Raw genomic sequence first — 26065 nt, forward strand, 5'->3', positions numbered from 1 at the left:
ACGTATCGCCAATAAAGCTGTTTCCCATGTGCTGATTGCAGGATATTACTGGAGGCGACAGTCGTGAGGGAGAAAGCACTGTTTGATTTCCAGAACCCAGCTGGGTTTATACAGTTGGCAGTAGGAAAAAAAAAAATAATGTTGACTTGAAAATCAAGCAAACCCAGTCTAGAAGTCATTGAGGGGGAATAAACATGGAGTCCCAAGATGCCTTTTATAGAAACACTTTACCATGGATAAACACACTTTGGAATGAGGCATTTTTCCAACTCCGTCTTCTTTGTGTCGATGTTACGTTTCTACCAGGAATAAGAAGCTTCTTAGAGCTTTTTTTGTCAGTTAGATAAGAACCGGCTTTTGCTAAGTGCCCTCATCCCTACCTCACCAGGGACATTTCTGAAGTCCTTACTGCTTGAAAGCCAGCTAAGAGTAAATGACTCCATATCACAACCCAGTCCCAACCCATCAGAGAGACAAACTGTCAGACTCGTTCAGGTTGGCTGAGTCACAACATCATTGCTTTCGTCTTTGTGATGAATGTCAGGGATGAAAGAAAAGGCACTACGGTTACATTATTCCCGCTCACAGGATATTGGAAAATGTATTAGATGGCTTCGAACTGGCTGAAGCACAATCCTGGCCTCCCTGAAGTTTTTCGTAATGAAGTTCTTACTTCAACAGCCCAGGGTATGTGCTGGGGGAGCCATCGTCTACCCATCAGGTCCCGCCTGGCAGCTGCCTTCCCCAGTGTCCAGGACCCCTGTGACTGCATCCACTGCTTTTAAAATACTGTACAGTTTTCTTAGGTTCTTTTCAGTTACCTGGCTCACAAGGGGATAAAAAAGCTAACTTCCTCAAGCAGCCATAATGCCGTGACAGATATTTAGATTACCCTCCAGGGCTGCACAGCAGTAACAACTGTTCCAGTGTGTGGGGAGCAGTCACTCTCCTGCCTATAACACATATCTGAAGCGAATTTGTGAGGACAGACCTGTCCTCACCACTTGAGCTGAACAAGACATTCACTCTTCTCTTTTCCTTCCCCCTGCTTAGGTTTTACCAAGGGATGCAGATCTCAGGATGCACTTCTGAAGTTTGCATTTTGCAGTGACATATTAAGGAACCCCCACTCACTTTAGGAGCTGAACTGATTGCACTGGGATTGTGCTCAGCATCAGCACTGCAGAGAGGGTTGCTGCTTCTCCTGGGAGACACACGGGACACGCAGCTGGATTCCCTTGCAGCAATGAGGACAGATACTGAATATACAATAATTTTCCTATACTTTTTATTAAAAGTGTCAATTCAGCCCTTGCCCCCCTGCTTGGGAATACATCACTTTTGGCATACGGCATTTCTTAGGAGCCAGATCAAATTTCAGGCTGAAAAGCACCATCATTAGAGTGACACAGCTCCATTCACAAAGGCATCCCGCCATCAGGCTTCCAATAACACTATTTCCTTCTCTCTCCCTTGGACCTATCCCTCTCTGTGCACCTTACTGAGCCATTAGCAGAGCGATAACGTGAATGTCACCCGAGTCACTATCTTTATTACCAGACTAGTCCATCCACCTCCTGAATGCTTGCTCTCTTTGGAGCAATGACAAGTACAAAGAGGGACCATCGCAGAAAAAGAGACCGATTTGAAAGCCAGGCGAAACCCACGCAAACACCATCACAACTGTGGTGTTAAACCCTAGCAGCTACGTTCTACCGCAGCGCTATTACCACGCTGCCACAGTCTGCATTTCTCGTGAGTGAAAAGTCACAGGGCAGGAAAAACATTACCTTGTGCTAGGATTAAATACCCTCAGTTGCCTGTGAAACCAGAAGCACAGATCTTTCTGGGAATGTTATGGATGTCTCAGGCTAGTGCCCAGTTTTGAAGGCTATTGAATAGTTCAAAAAAACATTAATTGGCACTTTTTAACAGCCATCCCTGTTCACCTACCAGCAACAGTTCTGATACATAAGAGCTGCCTGCTGTAAAACCCTTCAGCCTCAGATCCTTGGCAGAAATTCCATGAAATAGACATAACATGGGCTAAGGATCAAAAAGAGCGTAAATGCGGGGGTGTGGCTTGAGATACAGTAAAAAAAGAACAGTAATGCAAAGGGAGTGAGTCTATCAGTGAATGATAGAGCAAGAAAAAACAAGCAGGGGATGATTTGGCTGCCTGGAAGCCTATGCAGAGCATAAGGCTACCTTTTTTCCAAGATTGGCTCAGGCCAATTTATTTCCCACTCTATAAACTACAGATTCTTTCCTTTCCCATTTGTCTACTACGACATTTTTTCTGCTGTTTTATCCCTGACCCAGCAGCTAGTACTAAGATTAACTGATTATAGGCTATCTTCATGAGCAGTTTGTAGTACGAGTTGGAGATACTGCTAAATAAATGCCATTTATAGCCAGTTTGTGGCCACATAAGGCAGTAGGTGTTTCTCTGATACAGGAGTTTCCACCATGCTCTTGTGCAGAAGAGCACCCTTACAACACATCATGCAATGGGGCATTTCTGATTCTACCTGATACCAACGAGCTCCAGTATTACAAACCAGCTGCTTTCTCACAGCTCACAGCAGCACTTTGTAGAGTAAGCAGTAACACAGTACAGCGATAACTTGAGATGAGAATTTCAGTTGCTGCTCTTTCTTAAGTGTCTGGATTTTTACAGGCTGTCTACCTTAATTCTCTCTGCCCATTAAAACCTCTTTGGGGAGAATGAGCATGAATTCATAAAAGAAAAAAAAATCCAGGAATTTGGAGAACCATAACAGGTGCATACAGAAATTGAAATAGCACATTAGTTTTTTGGATTTGAGCTGGGCTTTTAAAACCCCAGCCAAGCACCTATATACTATGTACTGCACAGATGTATTAAGAGACAAAGGAAGGATTCTTTCTTAGCGTAGCTGGCACATGTGGGGGAAGATGGAGGCACTGTTATGCCTATTTTACCTGTAGGAAACAGAGACACAGTGAGATTAAGGGCTAGAAGCAGTAAGATCCTCGAGCACCAACAACAAAGGTGTAGCAATGCCTGTGCTTTATGTGTCAAGTTCACAGAGTAAAATCAAAAACCTTCTCTCAGGGGCTTGGGAGATGTGGTTGTCACAACTGTTAAAGTATTTAATGAAATAAAAAAATCCAGAATTAGTGCAGACAAAAAACAGAGTCAAAGACTTCCTCCTCATCTGATCACCATGCTACAGCACCACATGCTTCCTCTCTTGTACTCTCTCTTGCTGGATCCTTTTCTATAGAATGGCTCATTTTTAACAGCACCGGTGGAAAGTGCTCATTCCCTACCTCCTCTTGCTTCATGTAACCTCTATTTATGATCCCAAGGATGCCTAAATGTGTGTTAGGTGTTGAGATGATAAGAGGGGGGTGGTTCTGCACACGTGCGAAAATGCAACTGTTACTGGAAAAGCTCAAAAATTAAAGAAAAAAAAAACAACAGAACAGCAGAGGCATCAGAAGAGTATAGGTTAGGTCACCTGAACACCAAAGAGAGCAAGCCCAAGACACAAAGACACGTCATCTAAATCTCAAACCGTCCGCAACTACAAGGCTATGTTGATTTGGCTTTACGGCAGATGGAAGCTGGGAAAGTGAACTTGCTGGGACATCCTCATGTTTCTGCGGTCATATGACCTGGTTCTGAACCCGGGCTCCCAGAGAGCTGGGTCACCTTTTCCTTTTGTATTTAATCCCCCCCGGCTTGAGGGAATATTGAATTTGATTGTGCTGTTCCATCCACAGCATCTCCGGGTCTAGGAGACAAGCAAGCACACACCTTGCCCACATCCTTCATGACTCTCGTAACTAAAGCATTCCCTAAAGAGTCTCTTTTCCCTCTCCCCTTTGCATTTCCATTGCAGCTGGCCACTTGCCATGACAGAGAAAAGCAGCACAGGCAGCACACCGAAGAAGCTCAGTCTGTGACAAAGCAGCGCAGAAGTTAACACAGCCCTGAGATGCCAGTCAGTTCTGCCACCTCCACAAAAAAGCAACAAGGAAGCACATCACTGAGATATTTCCATTCCACTTTTGAATTTGCCCTGGGCACCACTGATTTTTCACAGACTTGCATAGATTGTTCTCTCCCTTATCAGCACCAGGACCCATCTTTCTGAGCCAGTCTGCCCAGCGTGCCTTTTTCAACAATAACACCACTAAAGCAATTAACATTTCCTTTTAAGTTTTTGAGTTAAGGTAAAAGCACTCAGCCTGCAGAGTGCCGCTTTCATCAGAAAGGGCTGTTGTGCTTTTCAAGGGGCACAAGAGGATCGTTAAACAGCTACATACACCCAGGCATAGCGAACAGCTTTGTAAGAAATAACGTGCACAGTGAGGTTTGGAAGGCAGCACATAAACAAGACCAGATTGAGGGACCTGGCAATGGACATCCTAAGAACAGATGAAGGAGGGTAGCAGCAAGACACGGATTTTCCACCCAGAGGCTGAGGAGGAAATTGTAACCTCCTGGCAGCACAAAATAACCTTTTATTTCTGAGCTGCTAAATTTGTTGCAAGTCCTGAAGCTTTTTGCCTGTAACAACACAGAGCCAGGGTATAGAAGCGGTGAAGAAGTGCTGTCCTACCACATCCCAGAAAACATGTGTGCTCCTGATACATTTGGCACCCTAAAACCCAGGAGAGGCGCGCGTCAGCATGTCCTCACTATGACAGGGGACGTGCCATGGTCCTAACACAAGACAGCAATGTGCCTTCTAGTTTGCCTCTTTTCAGCATGCTGAAACGATGATGCCACGTGCCAGGCAAAACCAGTCATGGGGACGGCTAGAAGTGTCTAACACATGGGGATCACGGGGAGCAATGTGCCAAAGATCGTCCACATGGGGGAAGAGAGCAAGAAGACAGCCAACCCTACTGTTCATGTGCAGGGCTGACAGGCCAGCAGCATGTCTCAGCGCCAGCCCAGAAGGACCACAACTGAAAATGGGAAACACTCCATCTCTGCAGAAGGTGCTAAGGCAGGTGGGCTCATACAAGGAAGAGATGAAGAGCTTGGCACGAGCCCTGGAGGGGGGCTGGGCGAGGGGGTGGCTTTGAGTGATGTGAAAACCTGGCTGCCAGAAGTTGGACTGAGATCCACCAACTCATTCCACACAGCTCCCCAAACAGACACACTTCCTTTTCTTAGAAGCACAGATGCCTATATATATTTAAATCACTGCTCCAGTCAGGGGTTGTACTAGCTGTAAATTTTGAAACTGGGGGGGGAGGGGGAAGGCACTGAAGATTCCAGTATGTAATTTTCTCTTTTTTGGCTTATTAGATTATACCCTTGTTTAAGAACTAACTGTTCTTTTACTTGGTGTCCTTTTGGCAACCATCTCTACCTAGCAATACGTGGGTGTGTGCACTCCCCCAAGTTCGCTTGTACTTGCATAGCAAGTTCAAATGAAATACAGCTCAGAAATTGTACTCCCGCAGTCCAGGAGCAGGAGTATTTAGAGCAATTAATCACTAAAATGAAGAAAAGGCAATGACTGGCACTGTAGAGGAAGAGAAAAAAAATGTTAACTCAGAGCACTACTGAAACGTGCTCAAAATACACAATCCGGAGAGGAAGCAGCACGTCTGCCTCAGCATTACAATGACGGCAGCTGAACATCTCGGCAGCTTGGAGTTGTGCTGCTCACAATCAAAATTCTTCTTCGGGGCGGTGCGGCCAGGAGAGTGGATTTGGCTGGTTCCTTCTTCCCCGAGGTAATTTTGCTCTCTTCAGTCACACAAGTAATAACAACGATATTTAGTACTCCCCGCACATGGTTTAACCTAGAGAACAGCTCCAGGAAGGCTTACGTGGCCCTGCCCCCACTTTTCAGACTGAAAACAGAAGCATCAGCGTATCTGCCACACATCTGTGATAGCAGCTTCCCTCCTTGGAGGGCTGTTTCAAGACAGCCAAAGCTAGAAGGTGTCCACAAATCCAGCCAAAGTCATTATGAAGTATCCAGACTTGGAAAATCAGGATTGCAGATTACTGATCGACAACCTCGCTTCAGCGCCATGGGTGTAACATTTCTACTCGGACATTGTCTAATCCTGCTGAGGTACGACTGCTTCCACAGCCAAACACCTCCACAGGTCAGAAGAGTGAAAGAGTTTTACAGCTCTCCCACCAGTGTTTTAGCCCCAAAGTTTGGTGAAAAGCGTTGGTGGCCATTAAAAAGAGCTGTGCTACTCATGAGGCTGACGCTAGGATGCTAAACCTAGTGTAGGGGACACACAAAGCCTGTAGGGTGAGGCAACGCTGTGCTGGGACACTTGAACCCTGCCTACGTTGCATTTTGTAAACCTCTTGTGCTGTATTAGACCATATTACAGATAGCTGTGCACAGCAAATAGCCTGGGAACATATCTGGAGGCTTAAAAAATAAAAACTGTAGATTCAGGCTCTTTCTGAAAGGACAGTGCATCCTGCATCTAGATCCCCACAACCATGCAAGGCATAAAGCCCTCAGCCAAGTCTAATTCCCACTTGCAGGTCAATCAAGACGTAACTGTTCTAAACAGCACTTGCACAAGCTGTGACGTTCTGTACCTGCAGGCCACCCCATTCAGGTGGGATATCCTCACCTATCTTGAAAAAAAAAGGTCAAAGGGAACCAATGTCAACACTTCCATTCTGAGCAGCACACCACCTCAGGAACCTCACCCTTCCCTCTTTATTGACTTCTCCTTTTCCCGCAACATCTTCAAGCTTTTCAGGACCACGCAGCCCTGCTCCATCTTTCCCAGCTCCCATTTCTCATCTCCCACTTCCCCATCTGCAATGCCATTTGTGCCAGCTGTGACTAGCATTTTTTGGCTTCTCCAAAAAATGTCTCCAGGCATTGTTTCTCACAGCATCTTGGACACAAAAGATGTCCCTGAAATAACCCATGAGGCCAGTATTTTTACTGGGATAAATTCTTCATCTAGTCAGTGACGGTGGCAACTGAGAGCAATTAGCAGAACATAGCTGTTATTATTGTCATTATTTCTTCTCCTTCCATCCTATTACTTGTTGCATTCATTTGTGTCTCGTTTCAAAGCAACAGAAATCTCTTGAAGGCAGTGACTTACTCTCATGTTTTAGAGGTATTTATCAAGCTCCTGTGAATATCAACAGGACTTGGTGCCTCATGAGTCAGCATGCAGAAAAAGAAGTTTTAATTTCTATATACAAGCAGACCAGCACCTACTGCACCTTTTATTAGTACTTTACGTGGTGACTTACTCCCTCAGGAGTAACAGGAGAGGAAAATCTTCCAAGGGAAGTTTGTGTTACAGGTAGCTTAAGAGGTGGATTACCAGAGGACTCGGAGTTACCAGGCACCCTTTGTTTTAGACTGTCCTGAAAGGCATGTTTTTTCACATGTTCTTCAATGACTTCCCACCCCAACCAACCTGTTTTCTAAACCCGTATTTGGCAGGTATGAGCTTACTTGGCTTGGAAGCTAGTCTCCTAAGTGCAAAAGCTACTTTTGAAAATGGAGCTTTAGTTCTGTGGTCTTCTAGACACTTTTGAAATTACCCTGAATTTCATGCTGGTACAGAGCCCAGTGCATCAGGGCTCAAATCCAAGGACAGGACCAATCATCATGACTGGCTCTAAGTTTCAGTGAGTGGCAAATCAGAAGAAAACCAACATCAAATCCAACTGCAGATATAGCTGTGCTGTTGTCACTGCCAAGTGGTGAGGCACACAATTCAGCATATTTCACCTTCTTCCCAGGTGGGTCTTACAATCTGTGCTCTGTACCACACCAGCAGCAACCCACTTAGGAAGGCTAAAGCTAACAGAGGTATAGCTGCAGTAGGTTGTGATTTTGGAGCAGATACACCCTGGTATCTTGAAGGTTTCAGAAGACAGCACACAGGCACAAAGGATAGGGTTACACACAAGTCAGGCACCTCCATTGGGTTCCCTATATCAATGGCCTCTAATCTTTTTGGAGGAACCCTCAGTGATGCCTGATATGGTGTCTCTGCCACCTCTCCCATCCCATGCTAAATTCTTATCTATTGCATTACTGTCTCCCTACCCTTTCCTTAAACTAGTGTCTCCTTGTTACTTTGCCGGACCAAAGCAAGGCCACTGCTGCCTGACACTGCAACAGCCCTAGTGCTGAAGAGGTCTCACAGCTCAAGCTCTGCTGAAATGAGAGATGAGTGAGAAAGAGGTGGGACTATGTATGCACCAGGGTAGAGGCTTCTGCCTGCTCAGCCCTGACACAACTCTCCTACTGTTGTTACGGCCACAGCCACCAGCCAAACTGCAACAGCTGGCCCCTGACTCCAATTCCTGTTGCACTGAGACCGACAGAGAACTGGCAGCCAAAGCCAGCTCCACCTCCTCGGTGCCGCCACCTCTCCATCAGGCCCTTGTGCTCAGCATAGCCTCCAGACACCTGGAGGAGACAAGCCGGGCCTTGTGACTATGCTTACCTCCACTCATCCCAAACATGTGCTTAGTCCCTCTTGCACCATTACCTCCTTTTCCCCAAACTTGGGGGACATTCTCAGCAAAGTCTCCCAAAGAGATGCCTTGCAGTCTCAATAAATTGGTATCTTCTGACAAAAATATTTCATCCCCAGACCTCCAGCCAGCTCTGAAAAGGAGCTTTACTCATCTCAAAATGCACGTACTGCTTTCCAGCTGGATATACTGAGCAGGTTAAGGTTGGCACATGTGTTCCACCATTTTGCCCCTTGCTAAGACACATTTTTGGGATTAGTAAGTGGACCCAGTCATCGCTCCGTTCTTCCTGCTCCCAGCCTCACATCTCCTATTTCTTTTAACCCTCTGCTTTACTGTAACAAAGGAAGAAAGTGGAAGTTTTCTACTACCCCAGTTTCTGGCCCTAAGCTTGCTCGTCCCTTCCTAGGATGCTCTGCAGTAAATAAAGTTTGTATAGTGACGTGAAGATTGGAGGATGCTTTGCAGATGAATAGGGACCTCTGCTCAAGCAAAGGTTGGTCCATCATTAGATGAGCCCACAGGTGAAATGAAAGCGTGGTGACATTAGTGAACACCCTACTAGAAGCAAAGAAAAGACTGCAGACCCACAGATGAGTCACAAAATCTGTCTGTTCCAGTGCTCTAATTACATTGCTCATCTAAGAAAAGACTCTTTTGGAGCCATTAGGTCAGAATCTGTTCTCCCCCAGCTGTAAATCCCTCATAACTCAGTGAAGTCAATCGATTCATAGTGGTGTAAGCAAAATCAAGGACAGTGCACTTGCACAGCCTTTGATCTTTCTGTCTGTCTCAGGACACAAGCTCACAGAATGCCATTAAAGAGACAAGAAACCCAGGCCCCAGGTCTCGTGCATGCTGCAGGCACTCTGAGCAACAAGATCGACATCAAGCACTGCAGTTGAGAGGTGAAGGAGAAGCTGGAGGAGAGGCAAAAGCCTTCTGTCTCCCCTTCAAGATGAAAGGCTGTGGGTCTCCCAGGGGGCCTACGGACACTTGTAAAAGACTTGGAACTGGACTTGATGATCTTTGAGGTCTTTTCCAACCTAAATGACTCTATGATTCTATGTCACATTAAAAGGCTACATATGAAAGAAAAAAATCTGTTTATCTATCTATCAGTTTACATTTCAGGTAATTCTATCATTCTTGTAGAAAAGCAAGCACAGTGAAGCACAGCTCCTGTGACTCTCCAGCAGCCTCAGCGAGCATGCACACCTTTTCTGATACACAGAACTAAAACATTAGGAGACTGAAGACCACCAAAACCAGACATTTCTGTTTCAAGAAATCACCTGAATGAAGGATTCCAAGCAATGGTCCATTTTGTCCTAATAGACGTTTCCAGCTTCTTCCTCTTCTTCAAAGTCTCTACCAATGTGCTGTGCAGGAAAGCTTGCCAGCCTCTCCTTGGCAAAGAGCTCTGCACTGTGAATGGAAGCAAAAGTCACCATTCAAAAGACATAGGATGTTCCCCCCATACTATGTGACTTAGGCAAGCAACCAAAGAATGGCCCTGGGTCACTTTTAAATCTAACACAACTTCCAAATCTAACAAAACTTCCACTGTGTGTTGATGACACAGTCTTCTGGTCGGGAAGATCATCAACCACCTGCTTAGTCCACAGCTTGTCTTTTGCCTCCTGGATCAATGGGCCATCAAGTTCTCAAAGGAAGAGAAGAGGGAGTGCCTTCAGCCACCAAGAGCAGCTTGGCTTGAAGAAATTCAATAGAAAGAAGCCCACAAGAATAGCTTGGATATTACTGATTGTGTTGGAAGACATGAAGAGTAAAGGAAGAAGGCCATGAGCCATACAGTGGAAAGCATAAGGACATTCCTCTGTCTAGGATTCCCTCCAAGCAGAAGAACAGCTGAGGAATATAAAGCTTTTAGAATGCAGAAAGCTAAAAGGCTGTCCCCTCTTGGATGTCCTGAACCTCAGGTTTGTTCTTGCAAAGTCATTTTTTAAGTCAGTAGAGATGACTCAGGAGAAAAGAGCTTTTGAGGAGTTGTTTCTAATAACATTGCAACACCCATGAATATGTAGCCATTTCGGATAAATATTTACACTTGTTTGGTTCAGTTAATGCTCTTTCGGAGGCTAGAGGGGGAAAACCTCTTCTCTTACTTAACATCAGTCTCTGCCAGACCTTCTATCCCAGACCCTGCATTTAATATACCATGTCCAAGTTCTGAAATTAGGTCCCCTGGGTTATACATTTTCCACAGCACTGAAATATATGCCGTATGATGGAAACAAAGAGAGATATCTGTAATGGCTAATATGGAACTGTATTGATTTTGTTGGTTATATGATGTTTATTTACTTTTTTAAGCCCTGTTTGAGAACATTTTCTGTTCCTTTCAGGCTACTGCCACATTTTCCATTTGCTAGAGGAGCTAATATTGATGCTATACTCTGTGTGTGTGAATTTGTTGGGTGAGTAGGAGGGGATGCTTCCTTCAAAATACAGGCTCTCCAGACCAGATTCTGCACACATTCATCGCAGTTTAAAGTCAACAAATACAACAAAACAACCAAGTTCCACAGGATTTACAGAGAGCAACTGTGACCAGAATCTGTCCTAGTCTGTCAGGATCCACCATTTTTGTCTGTTGTGAAAGTTGTAGGTGGTCTCTCCCACTCCCTGTTGATGGAAGGGGGTGGGAACACAATACCACATGGGAATAAAAAAGCAGCTTTACGGTGAACTAATATATGAACAGGAATTAACAGGGTGGTGGGAAGGGAATGAATCAGCCAGTCCCAGTGAAGACAAAGACATTTTTCAGACACTACCCTGGCTCTCACCCACTCAGACACAGCATCTTTTCTTGGCCCCTGTGATACATCATCTCTTTCTCTCATAAAAACCTAATATTGCAGGATCAAGAAAACCTATAAAAATTACCCTGCCAGGAGCAGATCAGCTGATCCTACACTCAACCAGTGACATACAGACAGTCCATGGGTGCCAAGTCAGCCCAAGGCATCCAGAATTGTTTGTGTGTAAATGAAGCCCGGACCGACACTGTGGTCTAGAAATTATGGAACCCAATCGAAATTTGGGCACCTGCACTTCCAGAACACGAGGAACTATATGGTCATTGCCTCTGGGGTTATTTCAAGAACGACACGTGTCTATCACACTGTTATGGTATAAAGATCCAGACTTGAAGCCCATGGAGGGAAAAGCACATTGTGAAATACAAAAATGGAGGCTGTACAAAGGCTTAGAGGGCTCTTCTGGAAAAAAAAGTGCATTTGGGCTTAAAATCTTTGTAGTAAATTATCTGTTCTCCCCTTGGTGCAGGCAAGTAATTCCTCTCACTTTAATGGACAATTTTATGGCTGCTAATAACATTTGTAGCTAAGATAATGACAAGGATAATCAAATCCCATGCTTGAGGGCATAAACTGATTGCTGCGGGGGTTAGCAACGAAATCACCATCGCCATATATTGCACAGGTGTATTATGGGATAGATTTCCTTCCTCCAAAGTAGAAAGGCATTGGTATCTGCCAAGATAACAGATTGGATGATTGTCTGTATTATGGAAATTACTGGTTTGTATGCATGGGATTTAAGGAAAGAGGAGAAACCTCTTTGTTTCAGCATGATAGAATTTGTAACCCAAAATGCAAAATGAGAGGAGGTTGCAAGATGCATATTGATGCCTGTTCTAGCAGAACAGCTCTCCTAAAGGCAAGTTCAGCCTTGACCATAATAAAGTCCACTGCCAGAGAGCAAATGTGGCTGTACATTTAGCACAGTACTTAGAAACATCCATAGAGTGTTAATCCCAGAAGCTGAGGGCTGGGAGAAACCTCAGTAAACTATTTGACCTGTTTCAGGATGCTTAGATCCTCAGTCCATCACTTAGGGGTTACTCAACTCATCGGTCAGCTCCTGCATAGCAGTTACCAACCACCCACTCCCAGGAACACATGGCTCGGAGGGACCTCAACAGGTAACCTAGTCCATTCAGATCTGAGGCAGGCTGAAGTATACCATGCCCATGTGTGTTGGACAACTGTCTAACCCATTCAGAAAAATATCCCACTACCGACACTCTGGAGGCTCCCTGCAGATCATGTTACAGCTGTTTTCACAGCTGACAATGAACCTACATCTGCTGTGCTGAACAGTAAACCTTGGGTAGAGGTGTACAAAAAACTTATCACTGTCCCCTTTACATAACCTTCCACATATTTGAAGACTGTTATTATTCCTCCCTTCATATATTTCTTTTCCAGACTAAACAACCTCTGTCCACTTCACACTGAATACAGGTCAAGTTTTCTCTCAGCATTTTGATTTTGCTATTCTTTTCCTAAAACACTGTGTGCCCAAAATTGGACCCAGTTCTCAAGCTGAAGCCTTACCAATACCAACAAAACAGAATAGCTGTCTTCTGTGACTTACATCCAACGCTTGACTGTTTTGAACATCTCATACCATAGATTCATATTTAGACTGCAACCCACCTTATCAGCATGATGCTACAGTACTTGCACCTAGTCAGTTCATATCATTTTTTCTATGTGTGCGTTCGATGTTTCCTTCTGCAGTGTAATACTTTGCACTTGTCTTTATTGAATTTCATCATATCGATTTCAGACCATTTCTCCAATTTATCAAAATCATTTTGTATTCTGCTCCTGCCCTCCGACGTGCTAGCCACCCCTCTCACAATTAATGTGTACTCGCTGTTCTATCAGCCAAGCCATTAATGGGAAAATTGAATAGTACCAACCACAAGACAGACCCTTGTAAGACTGTACATATTATGTCCATCCAATTTGACAGAAAACTACTGATAAATATTTTCCAGTTTTTTTTTTTTCATCTAGCTGTGAAATCACCTGGTGGCAGATTTAGCAGGGGCCAATCAGGTTTGTATTTTCTGCCCCATTTACAACCACCTGCACAGTGTATGTGCTTTTCACACGTGCAGTTAAGTCCAGCCACAGTGCGACCTCTCTAGTCCACAGTGCGTGTGCGTCCAGACCTTGCATATTGTAATTCAGTCCAGTCCATGTTTTTTCTACTGTAATTATGATAATTCAATGCTATTAGTATGCCATGTATGTAATAAATGTCAAGATCTACTGCTCCCCCACTATCAGCTAGGCCAGCTACTCTAATGAAAAAAAACAACTCACAGAAGTCCAACATGAGTTACTCAAGGAAAATTTGCGTTTGTTCCAGCTTGTCCCTTGTTATCCCCCAGGTACTTTCACGCTGATTGTTTTACAGCTTGGTCAAATATCTTCCTGAGTATCAAATTTAGGTTGACTGAGCATTAACTCCCCATGTTCTCTCCTGTCCCTTTTTTAACGCTAGGCAGCGTGTTTGTTTTTCCCTGCAACAGCCACTGGCAGAGCTGTTCAAACAGCAGCCATAAAAAACTGGTGACACTGCTGACAGTGAACAGTTGCTGCTTAAAGAAGAGGTTTGATTCTTATCCAGATACTCAGCTGGAGACGCAAATTGTAGGATGCACTGATAATCCCTCAGGGAAGCAGGAACCTTCAGCAAAAAAAAAGGACAAGATAAACTTACTTAGATCCCAAGCAAGATCCAAGACAAACTTCAAACAGCCTGTGTGTGTACAGAACCATTAAAAATGAGGCCGGAGGAGGCTAGTCCCTACCTTGCCGCAAGGCAGGACAGTATGCATAAGTTATTCTTGACAGATGCTTGTCTATCCTGTTCTTCATGACATAGCAAAGAGCCTACACCCTCCCCTGGCAATGCATTTCAGGGTTTCACTAGTATCATTGCTAGAAAGTTTTTTTCTCTGTGGCCACACTAACTCTCCCTTGCTGTTGTTTAACAGCTTTTCTTATTCCCTGTACCACACCCAAGTGCTTCAGGAACAGACGGTGGTTTTGATCAGATTTGCAAAGCTCCCCAGGCTGGATTCTTTTCAAAGAGATGATGGAAATCGTTTTTAACTGCTCGTCACCCAACCTGCAGTCAGGTTTCAGCTAGTCATCCAAATCAGGGTCACATACGCTCAAGTGACAGCAACTTCCATTGTGATACCTATCGCTAGATACTCGGAGCCAAGCTTGCATCCAACGCATCTACTTCTTCAGTACCACCAGCCTTTACTGTGCCCCACCTCAAGAAAAGAAGAACCTCTTGAAACCATTAAAAAATAAATCTGTGTCATACCAAAATGCCAGCAGCTGACCTACCTACAGCGTAAGGACATTGACTTCAAACTTCATCCAACAGCAACGTAGTAAGACCAAGGCTTTATGAAAAATTATCTCTGCTGCTAGTCCAACAAGTCAAACCAGAGCTGAATGAAACCCATACAGATTAAGCTATTACAAGCCTAGGAGGGGTACAAGGGCTTCTAAATGAAAATATAATTGGGGTGGATATTTGGGAAGAAAACAAAATTGAAACCATTCTGAATCACATCTAGTGTTTCTCAAGCATTAAAATAAAACTCTTGGATGGGCAGTACATTCATGAACTGACTTGTAACACTGCTAATTTGCCTCTGTTGGCCTACAGCAGTAGGTATCAGCTCATGTGGTTTCCTCTGACTGGCAGAGTGCACTCATTGTGGCAAACACATTGCTACTAAAGTCCTAATTGTTTTGAAAAGGGCCCTTTAAATAGCAGGCTTTTTACTACAAAGCAGGATGTTTTTGAAGAAAAAATCATGAGCTTACGCCTTTGCTGCCAGAAGACTGGTCATTTATTTGTTAGACAAAAATTCCAGAAAAGAATGCAAAAGCTGATAGGGCATCAGTACACACTGAACAGCTACCATCTTCCTCTTTTTGGGATGTTCATTCCCCTGTGAAACAGCAAAGGAGGGGAGAAACTCTGAAGAAGAGAGTTTGAGAATATCACTGAATTCTTAATATACCAGCTGAATGGTCAACTGAAGGGTTCAGGTCGATATCTGGGATTTCCAGGTGATTCCAAAGGCACAGATCCAGTGTCACTGTTTTCACTATCACTTGCCTAGAACTAGCTTTGTCATATTTCTAACACACCTTAGTAATACTGAAAAAAAGACTGCAATACTAACTCATATTTGGTGTCCAAAAGCAAACAAACAGTAGGTCAGGGACTTTTATGGAGGATGTGGCGGAGTGATGGTGGGTAGATCCCTTCAAATGTTGGGAGACACTCTCGCTCCCCACACACTGGTCTATGGACTTCCACATCCAAAAATATGCTATTTACCTCTTTGGCAGTCTAGGGGAATCCAATTTTTTTTGACAGACTAGTATATGTAACAATCATGAATAATGCTGAAAGGGCATCTTTCTACCATTTCTAGTCCTCAGCAGAAAATGCTATATGCTTTATCCTGTAAGGAACTCTTCTAAAACTCCTGTTCTACCTCAGGAAGCCCGTGAAGTTCCCAAAGGCCAGAAAAACACTTGAGATGCACTGAGACTTCAAGTGACCTCTGTAGGTATGAGGTGTTTCTCTGATGCAAGATTGTAATGGCAAGTTCAATCATCTTAATTTAATAAACAGTTTTAAAACACTTCAGATGCAGTATCCTATATATCTGCCTGCATGCAGAGCCTTATAGCCAGGGTTCCACATCCTTCCTGCTGCTGGAGTTCATTTTATTGCAGGTCCCCTAGTTTCCAGCGCAAAGTTAACCTAGGTACCAAACTGCAGATTTATAAAGATTATTAGTGCCAATAACACTGTTTTCACTGAGTAAGGTCAGACTTATTTCACCATACAGTCCACACTATTAACAGCTAACAGTTGGACTCGATGATCTTAAGGGTCTTTCCCAACCTAAATGATTCTATGATTCTAACAGCAACTGTTCATTAGTTCAAGTAACGGAGGTGTAGACCTTTGAAACAAGAGTATTCAGCACCTTTTCCTACTGTGTTTGGTCCTGAAAAGTTCCAGATTGGGGTGAAATGCAGCAAAGTGACAACTCAAAACTCCATGTGGTCACATGTTAAAACAGTTCATTTCTGATATGGTTCCTATAGCAATGGCCTGCCATGGTTTAAACATAGAAGGAGGACATCCTTTCTAGAGGACATTAAAGAAAGAAGGGTGGAAGAAATAAAATATTCCATCTGCACCCAAAGCACCTCTGTAATGAGTTAATGGTAGCATACATCGGAAATTCCTGACAGTGCCAACTGCCTCAGGAGTAGATCTCTTTTATTTCTACCTTCCCTTCAATATGTCAAGAATATCCCTAAATTGGGAGTCTACGAACATTTCCTCGTAGCTAATCTCCTGCACTATACAATTAGAGAGATCTGCTGCAGGTTTCATTCATCAATCTGTGCCCTAAAGCTCTCTGAAATTTTCTGGAGAAGGCTCACACAGCTAGCGAAGGGAGCGATGCTCTTCTGTTACAGGAGAGCAAGAAGACAATCAACTTCCCATCAGATACCTTTTAACCCCACTATTTGCCTGCTTTTCTCTGAAGCTCCTCTTTCTCGCTGGTGCAGGGAATTGAAAGGACAATACAGCCTATTCCCTCCTAATCATCCTAACTAGTAACAAATACACCAGTCCTTAATAGAGAGATGTCTTTCACTGGCATGCCCTAATCATCTCCATAATGAAAGCAGTTAAAAAGGGTACTGAACCCTTTAACCAACCGATGACTGCATAAGCCTCTTGTGGCAATTGGCCAGATATTAAAAAAAATGGTCACTTAACTCCTTAAAAGAAAAAAACTGCTAAGAAACTTAGGAGGTTCTTCCCCAAAGCAGAAATAAAGTAAGTGTGCAATACACTTAAAGAAAAAAAATTAAAAAAAATAAAGGGTGTCTTAGTAGATTCAGAAGAGGTTGGATCGGAAGAGGTTGTTAACTGTCTGGCAGCAATGAAAGAAAATAAAATTTAAAAAACCCACCACCAAAATAAATAAATGGAATAAAACCCATTAACATTCTTCCTTATGATTTCCCTTTGCTCTAAGTTTAAGGTATGCAGTGGACAGGTAGTTTAGCCTTTCACTTTCAATTAAAAAAATAAAAATCAGTATAAATGTCAAAGTCAACATATGCTTTAACCCCACAAACTCTGTTTGCTTCATTATTAAAAAAAAAAAACACCAAAAAACCAACCCAGAAAACTGCTATTACAGGTACTTTCCAGGAGTTCGTTTGCTATAGAATATAGCTCCTTGCACTGTAGAATTTATGTCAAGTAATGGCCTGATCCAAAATTACAGTGACTCAAAATATTCTCTCCATTATTTACAACAGACTTTGGATATGGCCTTAATTTCTGGGCTGCTTTTTTTTTTTTTTTTGCCTAACATTCCCTAATCCATAGACCCTCTCACTTTATCCAAAGAAACTGCCATAGCTGCAACACCAACAATATCAATGTTAGTTGTAGCTAATCAAGTCACAGACCCCTGGCAGGGTATAGGTGACTGGGGAGAAGGACTCTATCCATACATTTTAACTTGAAGCCAGTAGATTCCATGGACTATAACCCAGAGAAGGTAATGAATTCAAACTAATTTGCGTCACAGCAATCTAGGTATGTGACATTTCAGAAAGAGTCCGTGGCTTCACTCAAAAATATCCACAAGCCAAAAAGAGATGAACAGGCCTGCTACACATAGCAAACATCTGTTGCAAGTCCACAGTAACCTCTTAGCTCAACTTAGAAGCAGCAAGGACTCTTACTGATTAGTTCTGCATCACCAGCAAGCGTCCTTGCTAGCATCTGTTACAGGGGAAGAGGATATTTCATGCAGCCTTTATCTAAATCCAGTCAAGGATCTTAAGTGAAAGTCATAGAAACTGGGTACCTGAAAACCTAAAGGGCCTTTGACAGAGGACGCAGAGTAATAACAGAGATAATTACCCAGAATTGTGTATGCTTCTTCATGTAATAAAGCTCCAAGTTCTGCTATTATTACATGTCAGAAGAACTCAGCTGCAGGAGTTTGCTAATATCACCTTGAATTCATTAAGGATCTTCGCCTTTGGTTCATCTTCACTGTTTAATCTGCCTATAAACTAAAGCCATGTGGTCTGAAAGGGAGAGAAGTGAGCTGTTTGGCAATTAGAAATAGTTCCCAACCTGAATCTTCAGAACGTCATTTTATCTTCTTGTCTCTAAATTGAGGGTAATTTTTACACAGAGGTGTTGTGAAGATGAATCACCTAATGTCAGGATAGCATTCTGAATACAAAGTGCTGTGGAGCTCCAGCTCGAAGTCATGAGCATGGCTTTCAGCGCTTATGAAAGGATATGCTCCGGCACTGAAGGAACTAAGCACTGCAGCTCAGATTGCCTTCAAGGGAAGACAACAGCATTCTGGTCCTTGCTGTGTGCCAGACCAGCAGCATCTGTCCCAAAACCCATGGTGTCCAAAAGGGAAGTTAATCAGTACAGCAACAGTTCACAGTGAAGTGAAGTTAATCAGTTTTCCTTTAGCTCAAGCCTCATAGTTCTGATGCTGTTCCCAGAGAAAGCAAAGGGATTTTTATTCTTTTTAGTCGAAGCAGGCATAAGCCCACAGCTAACAGCTGAACTTCTGACCTTAGTCCACGACACCTCCTCTCCCTCCCAATTCTGCCCTGTAAATTTCTGCTTGCCACCCCTCAATCAGCGGGATAATTTTCTTCTTCAGCTAACTTCTTTCCCATAAGACTCACCGACACCTCTAACTTGTAGCTCTGTCAGTGGACAAACACAGACATTTCTATGCCAACAGTTGTAAAGGCACATAAATGGTTTTACTGCATAGAAAAACAATCAATAAGCAAAGACCATATAGTGGAGAAAATGGAATTTCAAAGGTCTCCGGTTTTCTCAAGAAAAAAAAGCTAGCCCAGGAGCTATTAGAGCTCAAAATGTGGAAAAAGGTTCAGAAAGTCATAGCACATACGGCTGATAAAGACTTCAAGAGGTCAGCCAGTCCATCTTCCTACCCAAAGGCAAAACCAGCTATAACTTAACCACTCCTGAAACATTTTTGTCTGAACTCTTTTTAAAATGCTCCATGATGGAGATCCCACAGTCTCCGTAGGCAATCTCTTCCAGCACGCAGCCACCCTGACAGCTGGAAAGAGTTTCCCTGTGCCTAATCTAAATCTCACTTGCTTCAGGTAAAGAAAGAAGTTATGAATAGTTAGGAGGAAATCAAAGGGCACCAAATCCTAAAAAGGCACTAATCTCAAGCTTGGTGATGCGAAGGAAATCTGCTGACACCAAAATCCCAGCTGAGTGGCTAGGGACTTCTCACTGCTTCCCGAAAACTGTTTCCAGACTCTTACTGGATATTGCATTTGCACTGCCAGTAAGCCATGCAGCGGCAAGTTCAGCACCAGCCTGAGCTGTATCTTTGCCTCAATTATGAGTGATTTTTAAAAAGCTTTTGCTAATGTGCCTCTGGCAGTAATGTGAGGTATAATTGCAAAAACAGTTTTCAAGAACTCAAAAACCTGTTTCTATGAACATGAGAGCAAAGTAGCCACAAAGTCCTCTCTGTGTTAACACTATTTTGGATATTCTTTAAGAAAAAAAAAGAGACAAAGAATATAGCGTGAAAAGATCTTGCAGAGTATTTTAGTTACACAGAGGAGCAAAATCCTATGCACAGTTCATCTTCACGTGGCTCACTGAAGCTGACCTCCTCCTTGCCTGGGAGATACCACCAACAGATATCACAAGTCCTGATCAGGCAGTATTTTCCGCTGAAGCTTCAGATGGTGTGAATGAACAGATACATTACTTCAGTGCAACTACAAGCATTCGTATCACCTGAAAATCTTTCTCTCTACTTTCACCTGAGTTTATTAATAATGAAGGGGCATTAATCTACTCTGTGCTTGTTTGTTTATGAGGTATGACCTTCACGGTCCTGGAAAGTCATGAATGTAGCAGTTAACTGACCAAAGCACTGGTGTCTTTATTCTCTATCTTTCCCTTTCCACGTCTTGTTTTCTTCCTTTCTTGTCTTTCTTTCCATTGCAAATTGTCCATCTGCCATGACACCCTACTCATAGCTTTTCAAGGGACTGCCTTTAAATGTTACCATCCATCAAAAACCAAGAGCAGACTCAAAACACCAGAGGCTGATCTTAAAGAAGGAACAGTACTGACAAAATAATTCACATGTAAAAAAAACTTGTGTCTTTTCCTAACCCAAATTAGAGACATCAAAACACAACCAGCTGAGTATTTTTCTACCCAATTTACAGAAGGGTAAAATGATGCAGAAAAAGGATATGGAGACTTAACCACTATCCTGAAATGGATTTAAGCGTGTGTTTGCCTAGTTCATTAATGCAGGTTCAAACTCCCTGTCAGGCCACTGTCTGCCAGAAGTATGCCATCTCCTCATCTGGAGGTAGACAGTTCTTGAATGTTTACCTACTCAGTAGCCCAACAGCTGTCAATAGGTGGACGTTCCATTTACCACTACAGGTATTGTACCACATCTTCAAATATATTTTGTCTCTGCTCATCACGATAGTTCAGTCACTGCTTGTAGTAGGTTTGAGATGGAATACAATGGCCTAAAAGCTAGAAAAAGAGACTAGCAATTCACAGCACACACTGTCTGAATTTTCCTCTCCTTACAGTCACTTCTCAGGAAAAATAAATAAATAAATAAAAATCCTCAATCTGTTTGTTGTTTCAGTTTATTTTAGGGTGACATAAACAGCTTTCAGTTCTTTACATTCTGTACAAGCCTCCAGAAATATTCAGTGTTTACTAGAGCTCAGTGGTGTTAAATCAAGTATGACTATCACCCTTTAAGGCCTAAATGATGGAGCGATATCCATACCAATAACACATTTTGACAGTGTTGACACCTGCTTACATAGAAGCAGTTTACTCACTCTTAAGAACCTGTAGAAAAGGGCATTAAAACTTAGTAAGAATCCTAGGAATTACCTTTTATCTTCAAAAGTTTGTGTTTTCATTCATCGCACTCAGACTCTTAATGAACTCTGTGGCGTATTCTACAGTGTATCTCATAAAAGACAAATGGCTGGATGGATAACTTGATTAAATTAGTCTCTGTCATCTTTTGGCTGTGTAACTAGAAATGGATAGGAAATTGTACTAGCTAACGCTGAAGTGAGAACACACCTGAAGTAAACTCAGCAACTGGTGAGAGCCAAGAACAGCTTATTAGTTCTTTTTGATCACCTAAAAAAATTGACAGAATTCAAACATGACCAAAACTTTGTGAAAGCGGGGTATTTTTCTTCTGCTATTGGATTTTAAGAGCAGAGTCATCAAAAGTTCTGGCACCTGCGGTTGTTTAAATTTTTTTTTTTTTTGCTGGGTCAGTTCAAAACATAGGAAAAAAGTGACATTGCACCTGGGGAGTTGAAAAAATAATTGTGTCACAGGTGGAAAAAAAACTGTTTCCATGTATTTGATCAGCCCTCGCTTCTTTGCTTAGCGCTCAGCTTGACAAGCAAGCAAGAACCCCCCACCATCCCTCAATATAAGCCAAATGCCACGGATTAGAGGAAACGCGAGAGCTGCCCAAGCCTCAGCGCCTCGCCCCGCACGGGAGCCCCTCAGCTGCTCAAGCTCCCGTCCCAAGAGGTCTTTCGGCGGGTGTCTTCCCGGGAAGCGCCGGGCGCGGAGGCCGCCGGGGCGGGAGCGGCGGGCGGCGAGGCCGGAGCTGTCCCTTCAGCACCACGGGCCGCCCCGCCCCGCCAGGCCCAGCCCCGCCGGGCCACCGACCGCCGCTGCCTGGTGGCCCGCGGCCGGCGGCACACGCCTCTGGGCACATCAAAGCCACAGGAGCTGAAATCAACGCTGTAAAGGGGTGATCGCTTCAGACGTGGCGTCAAGGCAAACAATTAAGTTAGACATAAAATAGGCTGCGATCATATGCATATTGCTAGTCTTTGTGGTCCGCTGATTCCTCCTGCGCTTCTCTGAAGTTTTGTGGAGAGAGACGTATAACTCCAGACCAGGCAACGACAGGTTTTATTCACTCTCTTTTAAAAATCAGTCTGCGACAGTTGGTCAGATGCACTTATGCAAACGCGCCTACTGACTACAAGCACGTTCACTAGCGTGTACGCCACTGCATGTGCTTCTTGAGGCCCGTCTGGAAGGTTTCGGGGGAGAAGGAAATGTATGTGAGAGCGTACACACAGTCAGTGACAAAGGATTAATATGAACACGTAACATCGCTGCCCCGTGCAAGAAACATAGACAAGAAATCTTCTCTTATTTTCCTCAGAACTTAAATGTAGAAAGTAATTTTTCCCCCCTTTGAAGCAAATTCCTTTAGGATAAATGAGAAATTAAAGAAACACCTTCATGTTCACTTTTACAGACTAGCAGTAGATCAGCTAACATCACGAAGCTACTTTATTACTGAAGAGACGATACACAAAATAGAAGTGCGCTTGTGCGCTTGGCAAGATGCAGAGAGTAACTATTAATAAACTTTTGAAGGACGGATCACATATCCTCCTGGAGCAGAGTTTCCCAAATGAACAATCGTTAAAGAATGTCTGTTATTCTGCACCATTCTTTATTATCGCTCTTCCTCCCAGCGGTTCCCAGTTGCTATACACATTTTAAATTTAAACAATTCTGACATCCCAAAGCGCCTCTGCCTCCAGAAACGCACGCTGTCCTCTGCATGCTGAGGTGTGCCGAGCTCCCTAAACAAATCCCAGCTCTTTGCATGAGAAAATGCTAAAGCTTCCCAAGCAAGCAGTACTCGTTTCCAGGTAAAACACAATCAAACCAGTCAACGACTGTAAAACCAGCTCTTTCTACCTGTCACCGAGCTTAAGAACAGAGAAAGTACTGCGGCCACCTCTCAGGCGGGAGTACAGGGCACCGTGAGTACCGAGGCGTGTGCGTGGAAGCCTTGCTGTATTCCAGGCGAGTGTGACAGTCCAGTATTCGCTTAGCACAAATAAATGACAAGAGACAGATCGAGGGAGAGAGAATCAGTGACCAAAGGAGGAAGGAGAGTTCTGACATCGTAATGAAGAGCAGGAAATCATCAGCCAAAGTTACATTCTACTTTATATTCTATAGCCTATTAATATATGCATTTTATATAAATATATCTAATAACAGAAAAGATGAGGAAATTATCCCTGAAAAATCTCACCTTTGTAAGGGCAAACAGGCTTTCTACTGTCCCTCAAAGGAAATTTTTTACTGCCCTGGGTATAACACAGTCAAATACAAACGGAAGTAAACACTGCTCTGAGGGCAGCGACAGCACGTTCTGCTGAAACTGTCAGTATCTTCAGGTGGCAGCGGGCAAATTTCTTGTACCAAGCCCCAAACGGCAAAAAGATCGAGTCCTTCTGCATTAGTAAGAGGTCTTTGGGGTCCTGTTCAACATAACGCACTGAAACCACTGAGCTCGAGGGTTTTTTCCAGATCTCCCCAGATGTTAGGGGGGAACATCTGGAAGTGCTGGGAGAAAAACGTTATCGACCACCTCAGTAAATCCCCTCTGTTGACCACAAAACCAGGAAGAACAAACCAGCTCATCAAGCCAAAGCCAGAGCTGTAGCCCAGTTCTGTGTGCACTCTGCAGCCTCTAGTTATCGTGGTATTTATTTTTACAGCAGGGAAGCAAACTTTATGTGAAACGCTCTGCTTTCACTGCGGGAAGCAAAGAAGTACAGAACGACAGCCTGTGGCTGTGTCCACTGACTGTCCCTCAACCGTCCTGGGAAACGGCATGTCTGGGAAGCTGGGCAGCACGGGTGTGACAGCGGGGGTCTTTTTGCCTGTCAGACAGCACGCCCACAAAGAGGGGACGCAGACTGCGACCTGTTGGCACACCAGATACTCCAGCTGCAATAAAAACTTCAGGAACACGTTGGGAATGCCCAGGACAGGCCCAGCGATGGGACCACAGCTGTGGGAATCCCCACTACAGCCCTGGCCAACACCAAAACAAAGTTTGCAAAAGCTGGGCTGTGCTGGGCTCCACCACGGGCTTTCCCAGTTGATGCAGTTCCCGTGCCCTCATCGCCTTCATCCTCATCCAACTGCCTTTTGCCTAAGTTTTCCCCATGTCTCACAAGCAAAGGTGCAAGGAGGAGCACGGCAACAGGGCCTCCTTCCTGAGGGGAACCCCAGGAAAGCGTCACCCTGCCTCGTCTCCCCTCCTCCTTGCCACCCAAGCCACAGCTTAACGGTAGCAACCGGGCCAGCACCAGTTCTCCCACCAGGCCAGCCCTGCTCCACTCCAGTCCCACCCAGGGGACACAGGCTCCATCTCCAGGGGGAGAGGTGCGGGACACCACAAAGTCCAACAAGTGCCCCTGAAGAGCAATGAATTACATAACATGGGAGGGAAGCCAGAAAACCTCACCCGGCACTTAACCCTTTGCATGCCACGTCGTGTGTCCCCCCCCGCCCCCCCCCCCCCCCCCCCCAAGGAAGGCTGTTGCCCCAGCCCTGGCCCCAGCCCCAGCCGGCCTCCCCGAGGTGAAACACTCACCGATGGTCGTGATGACCGTGATGGCGAAGTAGAAGGAGCCGGCAAATTTCCACTGGACGCCGGCCCGGTGCGGCTCGGACTGCATGATCACCAACTCCAGCTGCCGGTAGTCCTCGCTGGTGATGTTGTACTTTCCTTTGAGCCGGATCTCCTCGGCTTTGAGTTTCTCCTCCTCCCGCATCTCGTTGTCGGACTCCAGGGCATCAAAGACGGCAGCCCCGACCAGCAGGTAGGTGAACGTGCAGATGATGAGGGACAGGGTCCGCACGTTCTGCCTCTTCATGGCCGCCAGCAAGGGGCGAGTGAGGGGACCATGTCCCCCCCTGGCCGCCCGGGGATCCGACAGGCCGCAGCAGCCGCAGCAGGGGGGCAGGTGTCGGGGGGGCTGGCGGCGCCCGCCGCCGCCGCTGCCGCTGCTCCGGGGCAGCTTGTGCTGCGGCGGCGGCCGCTCTCCGCCCGCCTGCTCGGGCTCCTGGGAGGAGGAGAGGCACAGGAGGCTGCTGGAGCGCCGGGACCAGGTGCCCTGGAGCCGGGAAACTCTGCGCAGGACCTGCCCAAACCAAGCCGTCCCAGTGCGCAGGGCCATCCAGGGCACCCCCGCTCCTCCCCAGCACCGAGGCCAGGGGCAGGGGGTCCCCGCCGCGGGAAGGGGGCGCTGGGCGGCGCCCCGCCGAGGGGCCGGCGGCCCCGGGCCGGAGTCCTGCGGCGGGCGGGTCCCCCCGCGAAGTTGGCGCGGCGGTGCGGGGAAGGGTCCCCCCGCAGCCCGGGCGGGGCGCGGCGGGGAGGCGGAGGCCGCCGCCGTCCCAAGTTTCTTCAGGCGGCGCGGGGGGGCCGGGGGGGGCCGGGCGGCGGCACCGCGCCCATCCGCGGGCGGCCGCGCAGGGGGCGAGGGGCGGCGGGCGCCCGGGCTCCGGCCGTCGGGAGCGGCCCGCGGGGGCCCGACCCGCCCCAGCCCTGGCTGTCTTGGGGAGCGCCGGCCGGGCGGGTCGGGACGGGCTTGGGCGCTTTATTCCTTCCGCCGCGGTGCGAGGCGGGCGGCGGGGAGCCGGGCTGCTGCAGGTGGCCGCGGAGCGGCGTCCGGCGTGGCGAGGGCGGCGGCGGTG

General features: G+C 45.4%; 1 protein-coding gene across 1 annotated transcript in view; it reads right to left on the reverse strand.

Moving 5' to 3' along the window:
* The window catches only part of KCNK9 (potassium two pore domain channel subfamily K member 9), a 96717-nt gene extending 70928 nt beyond the window's left edge, over positions 1–25789 (reverse strand). Inside the window, exon 1 of the mRNA XM_075085892.1 lies at positions 24963–25789. Coding sequence (XP_074941993.1) covers positions 24963–25548 — 586 coding nt within the window. The 5' untranslated portion in view covers positions 25549–25789. The remainder of the gene's footprint in view (positions 1–24962) is intronic.
* Between the last annotated feature and the right edge of the window lie 276 nt (positions 25790–26065).

Source organism: Phalacrocorax aristotelis, chromosome 2 (assembly GCF_949628215.1).
Source record: "Phalacrocorax aristotelis chromosome 2, bGulAri2.1, whole genome shotgun sequence".
NCBI lineage: Eukaryota > Metazoa > Chordata > Aves > Suliformes > Phalacrocoracidae > Phalacrocorax > Phalacrocorax aristotelis.